This window comes from Rhamphochromis sp. 'chilingali' (assembly GCF_963969265.1).
Source record: "Rhamphochromis sp. 'chilingali' genome assembly, chromosome: 9".
Classification (NCBI taxonomy): domain Eukaryota; kingdom Metazoa; phylum Chordata; class Actinopteri; order Cichliformes; family Cichlidae; genus Rhamphochromis; species Rhamphochromis sp. 'chilingali'.
The window spans coordinates 23,464,273-23,477,625 of record NC_137936.1 but is presented as its reverse complement, the minus strand read 5'-3'; the positions used below and the strand labels follow the sequence as shown (position 1 = coordinate 23,477,625).

At 41.5% G+C, this 13,353-nt stretch overlaps 1 protein-coding gene across 5 annotated transcripts in view; it reads right to left on the bottom strand.

Annotated features, from left to right (window-relative positions):
• The window catches only part of kaznb (kazrin, periplakin interacting protein b), a 73,251-nt gene extending 60,120 nt beyond the window's left edge, over window positions 1-13,131 (bottom strand). For 2 of the 5 annotated variants that reach the window (XR_013972770.1, XM_080891422.1), the window contains exon 1: window positions 12,501-13,118. Coding sequence is in view for 4 of the 5 variants with exons in the window: in XM_080891422.1 (XP_080747548.1) it covers window positions 12,501-12,693 (193 nt within the window). In the remaining variant the exon portion in view is untranslated. Of the gene's footprint in view, window positions 1-12,500 lie in introns of all 5 variants that reach the window. The other 3 variants (XM_080891417.1, XM_080891416.1, XM_080891419.1) reach the window with 3 other exon arrangements.
• Window positions 13,132-13,353: the final 222 nt, after the last annotated feature.

Here is a 13,353-nt window from a genome sequence, read left to right as displayed (position 1 = left end):
TAATAGCACCAGATGACAGAAGACAGAATAGTTGAAGTCCAACGATGCTTAAAGAAGCAATCTTAAGATTTAGCGTGTCTCAGTGAAATGACTAGTCATAAAGAGTATTACTCAGGCTTAAAAAACAGAACTTGGTTAAAGTCAGAGAAAATCTCCTCAATGGGGTTATCTTTGCGTGGGCTTAGAGACTTTTATAAGGAAGGCATTAAAACTGAAAGCTTGAAAGAAACGGTTGCAGGGGTAAACTGGCATGCCTGGGAACGCTGGCAAATGGGGACTTTGGCATGAGTTGTGAGACTCTCTTGATTGGTGCTTATAATACTTTGTTTGGAAGTACAGGATCAGTTGGTTACTATGCTGCCCTTGATTTGTTTTGTGTAAGGGTTTCAGAAAGAGGAGGACCTAAACGTTGGACACAGGAGGCAGAGCGGAAATCCAAAATCCATTTCTTTAATCCAGGCAGAGGTCATACACTTGGAGTAAGCAAAAACAAACAATTCGAGCGAGGCGCTGGGATGAGACAAACTGAAAAAATGGTCCAAAAAGTCACACTCAAAGACATCAATGGGAACATAAGGAAACAAAAAAACAAACAAAAAAGAACAGGCAAAAAATGAGTAGTATGGTAACCTTGAATGGAAAAAAAATAAACAAGAGGATGTAACCAGCGAGAAGTGAATGGTTCAGCTTGTTAATGCAAATATCCGATCATCCAATCACTGAACATGCCATGGTTGTGGATGCTACATGGATTTCTGTAAATGCTGATCTCCTTTAGTTTCCCACACAACCATCTCTAGGGCTCATAGAGACTGATCAGAAAGAAACTATCCAGTGAGCAGGAGTTCTCTTGGTAAAAATATCTTTCTGATGCTAGAGGAGAATGGTCAGACGACAGTGAGAGGGGCAACAGTAATTCATCAGTGCAATCAAGGTATGCAGAAGAGCATCTCTGAATGCATAACACAGTGAAAACTTGAAAGAGATGGCCTACAGCAGCACAAGACCACACCATGTGCCGCTCTTGTCGGCTAAAAATAGGAACTTGAGGCTAAGGTCAGCAAAGACACAACAAAATTGGAAAATAGAAGATTGGAAGAATGCTGCCTGGATTAATGAGTCTTGGACTTCGCTGTAGACAGATAGATCCTGTCTTGCATCAACAGTTCAGACTGCTAAAGTCACATCATGGATGTGCAGCTAACAAATCTGGAGCAACTATGTGATGCTATCATGTCGACATGGACCAAAATTAGAAGAAGAATTAAGGCAGTTCTGAAGACAAAAGGGGGTCCAACCTGGTACTAACAAGATGAACCTCTTGAAGTGGCTGGTGAGTGTATACACACTGATTTATTGGCTAATTCAGAACAGATATGCTATGAAGGAACTATGCTAACTACTGAGCCACCATGAGCGCAACAAACAGGAAACAACCTGAAAAATAAACACAGTAAATATACACCAGGCACGTATTTAAATAAAAAAACAAAACTTTTAAATAAAAATATCAAACTTGAGAATGTCCGATCACAGGAAAAAATTACAAACCGCCAAGTGAGCGGTTTGTAATATGTGAGTGCATGCAGCCTGAACTCATATAGAAGAAACTGTCCTATTGCTATGCATGAAACCTGAAATGATGTCAATACAATGATGAGTCTAAGTCAGCAATATCCTGATTAGAACATTAATGCAGCTTTCTAAATTCTGGTTTACCCTATTAATCTAAATGGAGACTAGATATGGCAAAGCTTGAAAGAAATGCTGAATAGAATTAAAAAAAAAACTGCTGATTGTTTAATTTCTATTTTCACTGCAATTTGCATAATTTAGGATCAAACGGCCCACAGCAGTTTCACTGAGTAGCCTTTGTAAAGCTTTGTAGTCAATTGAGAATGATAATTCCATCAGCTGAAATAGATTAGCAGGCTTAATTTTGGTTTGTTTATATTAAAGATGCAGATGTATCCTAATCTGAAGAGTAAATAATGTAATTCTATGCATACAGGAGATTACCACGTGGTTATTTCTGATCCCTTTATGTGGAAAATTGAGTTTGCTTTCTCTCTCTATAAAGCATCTATTTTTCAATCTCTTTGACAATTGATCTGACTGCTTGCCAGGTCTGTGTAACTTTTAAAGGTCTTGTGATAAAGATGCCTCTTTGCTTCTAACAATAAGCTGCAAGAGAAGAAGTGCACTGTCTCCGGGAATATTGATGGAGCACATATGGTTTAAGGTCAAATTTAGCAAGACACTTATTTCAAACAATAATCAGATTTGCAGGAATGCATATAAACACGCCTGGCAACAGAGGCACACTGTTTTGTTTTTCTATGTGCCTGGGAACACGGGCTACGGTAATTGACTGATAAATATTTGTGTAGGACCTCCTCAGCAGGAGAAAACATAGAGGCATGCTTTCAACACTAATGCCTTCAGGCTGCAAACCAAAAATAATTCAGGGATGGAGCCCACTTACATGCCTGATATCAACATTTCAGGGGGCCTGGAGATATGATGATGATGGTGATGCATCAACAGAAACATGTAACGTTTGTTGCTTTGTAATAACTCCCTACAGATATATTTTTTTAAACCTTCAAAGAGAATTTGTCCAATTAAACGGCACAACTAAGAAATGTTTACTACAAATAAGTGAAAGTAAAGGAATATAAAGTAAAAACAAAGTGTGATTATGAGGACTGGAAGACAGATTCAAAAAGAGCAGTGTTCCTCCAGAAAGAGAAGCAGTAAAAGTTTCTTTCAAACTCGAACGCCAGGCTTTGTCAGACGTGTGTAATCTCATTTGTGAAATCAGTGTTTTCCCTAATGATACATTCAAAGACAGAACTTATTCATTTTAGAGTAATTGGAAACAACCTGAGCAGCGGCGCTCAGTGGATTCCCCGTAGAAACTAAACAGCGAGGTGTGCTGCAGTGTGAGCCATCTGTTGTAGCCTGGGAGAAAAGGTGTGTAGATGCAACACAGAACGCAAATTACAACTACTACATGCACAAAACTCTGACTATGCTAACAAGTTTTTGCTTTTATGAGTTTTTTTTGTGACTAAATCGTGGCAGAATTGCATGTGAAAGAAATCCCAAAAGATGTGGTGAGTTTTATGAGTGATTTACAAAACAAAGACATGCTTTTTGTTGGCATGAAAAATCTGTACAATTATCAGTGAACTGTGTGTCATTTGTGTGTGGACTTTATGTCCTCATTATAGTTTGCGGCTTGAGAAAGGAAATCCTAGAAATACATATGCAACAGGATCTGTAATCTCTTACATTCGGTCCTGTCACTGGACTCTACACCCAAACCTAATTAGCGCTGGCTCTAAAGCGACTGTGTTAGGGTCTTTGGGTACCAGTGATGTGACTGGATGTGAATGCAAGCGTCTGCACTGTATTACAGTACACCAACTACAAATGTAAATGGCCTGTATTTGTATAGCGCTTTACTAGTCCCCTAAGGACCCCAAAGCTCAGAGACAAACTGACACACAGAAGGAGATGTTCTAGCTGTTTGAAAACTTGAGTTTGTGAAACAAACCCTTGACAAAGTCTTGGCTTCCGGTTTTGACTTCTTCTCCTCCTTTTCAGCACGTTTGACGTGATAATGTCTGAGTGGTGACACCTATTATTCAGGAGAATACTGCAGCAGCCTCCTGTGCCTTAACCGTCATTGTAAATACAAATGACTGTTAGATGAGGTTGTGAGATCCAGTCCAGGGATGCCCCTTTGTTTTCAGTGAGCTCTGTTGCCAGATGGAGGCAGTGTCCAAAGATGTGGTACCACCGGTCTGTGGGCCACTCCTGCTTGTGCCTTTGATGGTTAAATCTGATGGTGAAGTGAGACCAAGTGTTAGAAACTATGAAAAGTGTCCACTACAGCTGCTGTGTCTGCATTTCATGTTTTATTTTTTGATCTTTGAAGTTTGTTTTTTTATCCCATTCCTCTTGAACTCAGCTTGTCCTCTATTCCGGCCAATTGGTCCAACAGTCAACATTCAGCAGGCGTTTATGTGATCTGCTTCCAGCAACTACCAGTCGAGACCTCGGAGGACTGCACGGGAGACTTCTCCCGACTCTGTCTGACCAGAATCGTGTACTCTGATGGAAACACATGCTGGACTGTACAACCAGCTTTAAGACTCTGACAAGGATGCAAAAACAAGAAAGAAATCAGGAAGCTCTCACATGAAGAAGGCTTCAAACTAGCACATACTGTACCTAGCTTGGTAAACCGCATACCACAACTGATTTCACAATGAAATCATTATTAGGATATTATTACTTAAATGTAAGGAAACAACTGGAAATGCTCCTCACACTTTTTAAAGTCCTAATTATTCTATTTAAATGATGGCTTTGTCCATTTTCAGGTAAGCTATCATGCAAGAAGAAGAAAACAGGTAAACATTTATATTCAGAAATGCTACAAAGTGGAAAAAACTAAAGAAAATCAAATTGCTTATCATTAATTTTCAGTTGCTGCTCAGTGAACTGCCTAATTATTTGAGCTATAATCCAAACACAGCTTTATGGAATACTTTTGCAGCTGACTTGAGAAACTCCTGCATTACAAATTTAGAATAATAAAGGATTCATGTAAAAGTTTGATTTTAAACTCCTCATATAATTTCATGTTTACACAAGAGACGCGATAATGACATGAGTTGAAGACGTACACATCCTTTGCATTGCCATTTATGGATCCTGTGGGTGTTTAACAGCGCTCAGCATTGTCCCGATGTTCAGGATGTCTTCAGCTCATCAATCTTGTCAGAGGCCTGCATGAAGCAGATGATTCGGAGAAGCAGAAAAGTGTTCTGCTTATCCTCTGCTCTGCTGGAATGTCACGCTTTGCATCCTCTGGATATGAGAAGGGAGGGGGTCTGCACTTCCTCACAACTTATTTTCCTCCATGCCAAGTCCATTCTCTTCTGGGAATGGATTTAAACTGCAACCAAGGCAACAATATGTACCAGCAGCAATAAAAAGTCTCCGCTGCTAAAGCAATGAGGCATTTTAATAGGATGAGCTGAGACTGTTGTGGAAGCAACCAGGCTTTACTCGTCTCTTGCTGTCTGCATCTTTCTTTCTTTCTTTCTGAGAGTTTCAATTGTTTGAAGTTTGGACTCGCCAGGGATTTGAATGATTTAAGGTGAAAACGAAAGGCTAGATGTGCAGAGTGGAGGCACGGAGGAGGCAGAGGAGCTGGGTTCTTTAAGCCTGATCATTATCTGTGCCTCCTGTTGTGAGGCGGCCACAACAGTTTTGAAACACCGCACTTGGGAGAATCATCAGTCTGTCTGAGCTCTTTTCCCTTTTTTTTGTATGAAGTTCAGTGAATCTCTTTCAATCATTGGCTCAGCGTGTCATTAATGGAGATGCACACCCTCAAAGTCCCCTATGCCAGGCTTCGGTCAAACACCTGTACCGATTTTCAAGCCTCATCCTTCCTCCAGATACTCTGTCTTCTTCTACCTAGAACAGATTTAAGGAAATCCTCTTAAGAGAACTGCTTGCTGCAGGTTTCCCCATCTCTGATCCTCTCCAGATGCACATGGTACAGATGGAGCATCTACAAGGCCCATAAAACACAACCAGGAAGTAATACTTAATTCCCTCCCCTGACATGTGATGGTGATAAACACAAGATAGTCACTGAAGTTATGCAGAGTTCTCATTTTCAGCAGTTTCCTTTCTGGATGAAAACTCTGCAAAGTACTTTTATGATGAGGGGGCCCCATGTGAGGGAAACTGGCAGGAAAGTACCAATGATAACATTGAGGAATATCCTCATTAGTCAGTCCCTCTCTCCCGACTCCCCTGCTAATAAAAGCCACATTCACAACGTGCTCCTAACCTGAACCGTGACATAAGACAGGAAATCTATATTAAAATGCCATTTTCCTTTAAAAAAAATCATCTGGGAAAAAAAGACTGTTTGGAACTTGTGGAAAAGAATCAGTTAAATAAGCACTTTAGCCTTCATGGATATAATTAGCATATGGAGACATATCAGTCTCACTGACAGGAATAATATCTTCTCAGAGGCAGAGTGTCACACCAGAAAGCAATTCAGTGCTTCGTGTCATGGTTAAAGTACTCCTCAGTTCTCCTTGAAATGGCTTTCACTGACTTGCTATGTGAAGTTTCATTCAGATAAAGCTGGCCTGGAAAATTTAAGTGCTGAGGAATGTCTGTTTGAGATGTACCCTCTCTGAGAGTTGGCTTTTTTTTTTTTTGCAGTTCCCTTTTCGGGCTCTGCTCCACTGCCTCACTGCCTGTAGACTTCTCTGCCCGCCTTTTTGCAGGCTCATTCGCTTCAAGGTGGCAGTTTACACAACATGGGCCGCACGGTGACAGCGCTGCGGCCATCTGGCGCCCCACAGCGAAGGAACGACATCACCAGCTGGTGTCCGGGGGCAGCAGTTCTGTCACCTTTGCTACTAGACCCATAAGACATGTTGAGGTCAGCTGTCATCTGCCACCTCTGACCTTTTTACAAACACTGCAATGTGAAATAGGTAATGTTCGCCTGGTGAACCACACACTAAGTAAGATTTCAAAGAAACTGAAACAATCCAAGCCCCTTATGGAGATGAAAGTGGATATGTGGCGCCCATCTCTCCTTCCTACTCTCTGCGTAGCTAAATTCCAAAGTGGAAACTCTTGCACAAGCAAAAGTCCACCAGGCTTCTGTTCCCACTGACAGTCTGCACTGCTCTGTCAGTTCATTACTGGGGCTTGCATTCCATTACAAAGCAAAACAAATAACCACAGAGTCATTATTTATTTAAAGCCATTACCTCCATAGAACAAAGTCCGCCAGTTCCAGTAAGTACTTCTAAGCTCTATTCAGTTGTTAAGCACAGACACTCAAATGTATTTGAAAACAAAATAAACACTGAATGCAAACAGGACCTTAATTATAAAATAACTAAACTGCAAACACTGTAAAGACTTTAAGTTCTGGTTTCACATTTGATTGCCTTTCTATGACCTTGTTCCAGGTTGTTTTGCACACTAACAGGTTTCATTTCTTAGTTTTTCCAGCTATTTATTATGTGTTGAAGTTTTGGATCATGCATGAATCTACAACTAAGTAAAAAAAATCTTAATTTGAAGATAATCAGTTTACCAGCATTTAAGAGGAGGATAGTAAGAGGAGCTCTTGCTGCAGTGTTAAAACAGTGCCTCTGTGCCCGACAGCATCACTGTTGTCTGCATCTCTAACTAACAGCAGAACCACCCGCTAATGCTGCTGTTTCCACCTGCTGTTGGAGTCCCTTCTATTCCACGATTACTTCTTTTATTGTAGGAAGACTTGTGTGGCAGAGTAGGAGAGAGGGCAAATGTTAGGGAAGTGACGGGCTGCTTCTCCGGGGCTATTGTTTGGACACAGTTTCTCTCACACTGCATTGACCACAGGCGGGGTGTGGCTGAGGGAGCGTAGGCAGGGAATAAAGAAAGGGCTGGGGGGTGTTCGCGTGGTGGTAAATACAGGGGGAAGCTTACATTGCATTGCATACTTGCTCTGATGCAGACAGCAAACAGGAAGGCGGGTGGTCCAGAGAGCATTACAGGGAAATAGCTGGGGTGAATGGGATTTTGCTGCTGTAGTTTGGCACTGTGTTCCCAGCCCCGCTCTTCTGCTGGATGAAGTAATGAGAGACCTAGGCGTCTAACAAACTCAGGCCAGATGGGGAGAGGATTCTTTTCTACAATTACTCTGCAGCAGAAAGCATTAGAGCCAGTTCAGCTCCTCCTCTTTGGAGAAAAGATAATCGCGGGGTCTTTTAGTGAATACTTAATCAGCATGCATGCCTTGCAGTACACTGTGTAAAGTTGTACTGCCACTCTCCTCAATCTCAGAATACATTATTTTGGTATGCAGCATGGGAGCTTTATTAGAAATGCTAAGATGGAAGACTATCTGATTCTGAAAGTATTAGTATTTAAAGTTTACTTTTAACTACACTCACTCAGCACTTTATTGGGTACACCTGTTTAGACAAGCTGGTTTCAGAAATTGCTAATCTACTGCATTTTCCCACATGACCATCTCTTAAGTTTTTACAGGGAATGGTCTGAAAAGGGAAAATATCTAGTGTGCTGCAGTTCTCTAGGTGAAAATGTCTTGTTGATACCAGTGTATGCAGAGGAACATGTCTAAATCTACATCACATTCAACCTTGAAACAGCAGCAAAAGACCAAACTGGGTGACACTCCTGCCAGCTAAGAACAAGAACCCGAGGGTACAATTAATTAAGGCCTGACCAGGATTGGACAATAGACGAGTGGAAAAATGTTTCCTGGTCTGTTGAGCCTCATTTCTGCTGCAACATTCAGATTTCAGGGTCAGAATTTGGCGTTAACAACATGAAAGCCTGAATCCATTGTGCCTTGTATACATGGTTCAGGGGAGATTAACATGATAGATGTGCATCCAACAAATCTGCAGCAACTGTGTGATGCTCTGATGCCATCATGGACGAAAATCTTTGAGGAACTTTTCAAGCACCTTGTTGAATTTGTGCCATGAAGAATTAAGGCAGAAGGCGCACATAGAAAAAGGAATATGTATTTAGAACTGACGGCCTATTTCAAACAGGAAGGAAGTTGTTTATCACTCTTATTACTACAACAACATTTATCTTCAAGTATTTATAAAAATCAATTTTGCCTTTTGTGTGGTGGGTTGTTTTTATACTATGCCACTGGAGCAGCAAACCTGAACAAAGTGCAAGGACCGGAGCAGTAACAAATTCAGAGCTCCTTAATAGTTACCACATTCACCCCAAATTGATCATAAATTCGAAGGTTAACTTATTTAAACTGCCAAACGGTTCATTAGGTCTCGCTTAGCTTCCACTTGCTGTTGGCAGTAGAATTTTAAGCTTTTCTACAAGCTCTGAATTTTTCTCACTGAAAGGTCTAATTTAACTCCATTTTCGTTGCTGTTGACCTCTTACCTTGTGTGTTTAATTTTGTGTCAGCGAGTCAGGTCTTTAAAACGCAACATCGTCCTCCCCAAAAACCTTGAAATGTTCAAACTGAAAGTCATCAAATGTTCTGTTTGTTCATTTAATGCTTCATAACCTTCATAACGTTCATCACCTTCATCACCTTCATCACCGTGAATGTCTGAAATAACTCACTTTGTAAAAGCATTGTCCTAACTATTCTCTTTCCACAATGACAAACTGTGATACTCAAGGACAAATGACAACTGATAGACAATACCCACATCAGTGCTCTCTCCCTTTGTGTTATTGTCCTCTGCTCGTTAAAGCAGCCAAAGGTCATCCATACTCTCCGAGCTGTACGACTCACTAACAGCTGCCTTATGGTTGTGTTTTACAGACTTATGAATTGCAATTGGCAGATTCTCATGAGTCCACGATGTGCACTTTCTCACCCACTGACAGCAAGGCGCTTATATAAATAATGTAAAACCCCATAAGGGTTACCTAACATTGATTTTAGAGGACAGGATATTTTCATAGCGCTTCTGGTCCCTGAGACAAACTGAGAGGAAGATGAATATGTATTTTTTCCAAACAGCTCAGTGGAACACAAATACAGCAGCAATGCAGTTGATTGTTTAGGGACGTTAAACAAGGTCTTGACATCAACTGGGTCTATCAAGAGAGAGGCTCAATAGGGTTTCATTGTCCTGGCAATGAATACATTAATGTCAGCAGCCTGAACAGAATAATAAAGGTCATGTCTAATAGCCAGTCATAGACCTTTCCGTTGAATGCTTATACTGTACTCTTAAATGCCGGTAAATAAAGAAAATCTTCTAAAGAGGGTAAGTGTAAAAATTATACAAAATGTTTATTAGCAAAAGCAAATAACCAAGTTAATCCTGGATCTCTGTGAACAGACTGAAAGTTTTGGTTCATTTAATGCTTTGCTCCTTGTGGTTAGCTCAGTTAGAAGGACTCCACAATGGACTCCAAGGCCATCAGGAACAGCTGAAGTGCTGTGTTTATGGGCTTATTGGATGTCTGTCAGAGATGCTGTTGTAGCTCCACAGGGAGTTGAAACACAGCAGAAATTCTGACATTTGGCACAGTGTAATATATTTACAGGAAGTCAGCTCATGCATATTAAAAAAAAAAACACACACACACAAAAAACTCTGCTTTGATCCTGCACAGGGCATGGCCAACAAACGGGCAAGCGAACAGCCTGGCCTGGAGAGGGATACACACCTAAAGAACATTTAATCTCACTAAGCCACTGGACGATGGTGCTGGCTCATCACACCCCAAAACGCCTAAACTTAAGAACTTACAAAAACATGTTTAAGCCAAGCGGTTCTCAGTGTGGGTGTGTTTAGTTTAATCAGTCATCTGACTGCGAGCCTGGCCTCTGGGAACAGGAAGTATGACATCACCACCCTGACATTCAGGAATGTGGGAATGTCAGGCTGCCTGTTAACATTGAGAGGGAGTCAGAACAGCAAGCTGAATGAACACAACATGTATAACTCACTGCAGCAGCCACACAGATGAAACACTCAGACTGGGCTTGAACTGACATTTATCACAAAAAACAAACAAACAAACAAACTATAAATGCAGCATATATAATACTTCAAGCCATGACAAGAATAGATTCAATGACTGCGCCATAGTACTTTTCAGGATTTGTGAAGCCACTCTGCTGCTCGTGGTTTGGCCATCTGATAAGCATTAATCTGTTACTCAGATTAATCTGTTTGGATCTTATATCATTTTCCCATTGGTAGTTGAACCATCACGCTCCAGCATCGGCTGAATTTCGAAGAAAAGAGGAGAATCTCCCATGTAGTCCCTGCACCTGATGCTGTGCTCAACGCATAAGACTTACAGGTCAAGAAAATCTTACCAACTGTAGCTGGCAATGCAAAAAACTCACTTTTAAACATGTTTTCTGAATAATAAAGTGCTTTGTTCATATTTTTTTTTCTTTTACACTCTCTGTGTACCGGGTGGATTGAAAAATATATCTATTAGGCAGCAGCTGAGGGCTAAATCAGCTGGCTGAATAATCTCTGTTATGTTCTCTAATTTGCATATTGTAACATTTCTTTTAATGAAAATGGAGTTTTTTGTTATAAATTGTTTGCATTGGAGAAAAAGGAGCAGCAGTAACAACTGCAGTTGTATTTTTCTCTAATAACTGTCAGCTTATTATTACCATTTTCTCAGTGTGTACTTCTTCTTTTACAGCATGCCCACAATGAATGACTATAATGGTTTCGCTTCCATTAAGTTGTGGGATTTGTAACACAAGTATTAGCAAAACCTTTTAGTCCTTTGTAACTTATATCTTCTCTTCATTCATTAGACCTTTTCCTACTTGGGTAGTCTCTTGTATATCTTTTAAAGTGCATTTAATAGCCACTGTGGCTGGGTATGATAAGATCTCAAAAACATACAGGCTCCCAGATGCATTCAATTCGAATGCAGAACAGAAACACCAAAAGGTGAAAGGTCTTTTTTTTTCTGTTGCTCTCTTTTTCAGCAAGCCAAATTTTCTGTGCATGCAGTGAATGTAAAATATTATTTGTTAAGTTTGGAAACTTTTGAAAGTTTCTCACCAAATTATCTGGATAGCTGACACAAGTATTTGCTGTTCTGTTAATGCATTCAAGGCAACAGGAAAACAAAAATTCCCCTTTTATTCTTGTTCCTGTCAAACTCCATAAAGATGATCATTAATGAATCCAAGATGTCGGCGATATAAAAGTAACTAACTCGAATACGTCGTAACGAGGCTTAATTAGACCCAGAACACAGTCTCACACTAGATAAAAATTTCCTGTCAGACATCATTAGTCATGGAATAACTAGATATAAAACAGCACTTTAGCCAAGTTATTACTTTAAGCAACACGAGAGATATCAATAAGTGTAACACGAAGCCAAGAGGAACTATTTTAAGAGCAGGAAGCCTCAATGAGCAGTCCCATGAAAACTTCTCTTTAACTTCTCGTTCGTCATTCATTACATCTTTTTCCCAGCTAAGTGGCAGTGCCATGGTGTCACCGCCCTCCTTCAGAGATGCTGGCATGCAGTTTCTGGGCATGAAGCACAACAGTTTCTCCTCATAGACTCGGGGAGAGTGCAGAGAAGGAGCCAGAGCTGGAGGGAGTGCAGCCCCAGAGGAGCCCAGCTGCTGCCTGGGAAACCAAACCCTGAGCAACTCTGGCCCACGCTCTCTAACCCCAACCCCTCCCTGCCATTTAATAACAACACTCAGTCGTTCTCTCTTTTCTTTCAAGCTGCTGACTTTTCTCATGCTGAGTATGGGGAAAAATAAGTCAATGGAGGAACGGTGGGATGATATTAGTCACTCCGCTGCACATTCTTAGAATACTTCCCACTGCTGATTTCAAAACACTCACACATGTTCCTGTTCTTGCTCTCTCACACACACAGAGGCACGAGATTACATGTGAGTGCGCACACATTCAGGCACTCACCCCGGTAGTGAAGGCTGTCATCGTGGTGGTTGTGTTGGTGGTGGTTCTCCAAGCCAGGGGGGCTGCTGGCACCCAGCTCTGCCAGTCTACGGCTGGTGGCGGAGAGCTCGGAGCGCAGGTTGGTCACTTCCTGGCTGGCAGACTGGATGGCCCCATCAATCCTCTGTGCCAGCTGTTTGTTGTCTTCCATCATTTTAAGGATTTTCCCCTGAGGACCAAATCCACACAGAGCAGCATGGTGTCAAGAGAAGCATTACAGGAGGTGAAGTTAAGACCCTTTCCTCCTCCGCCACCTCTTATCACCCTCTTCTTCTTCTTCTCCTACTCCACCTGTGCTTTTTCTCTCACAGTGTACTTCGCACATAAAAAAAAAAAAGCCGGCAGTACAGGGATGATGTCTACCTGTTACTGCATAAAGAATGCGTCCAAGCACTACAGAGTCAGAGAAAGCATGTGTGTGCGAGAGGAGAGAGTGAGCGCGGGAGAAAGAGGGGAAGAGAGAAACCAAAGGGAGCAGGAAGAGAAAGAAAAAAAGGCAGGGGAGAAAAAGATGCAGCCCAGCAGGCGGAGGGGAAAGTGAATGCTCCCGCAGAGGAGAATGTGCTGTGAGCAGCTGCTCTCAGAGAGGACCCTGCACACACTGAGATGACATGCAGCCTTTTAAATGGACTGTACCATGTGCAGGAGGACTAGGGGAGATGGTGGGGGTGCAGTTGGACTGAGCTGCTCTCCAGTAACTCTCTAAACACAGAGCGTGGTGTGTACCCCACACCCTGTGGAGTTTGTAAGGAGTGAGCAATTGGGTTTGTAATAGGGGGGAAAAGTACAGATTGTTTTTCTGTCCTTCTTCCTC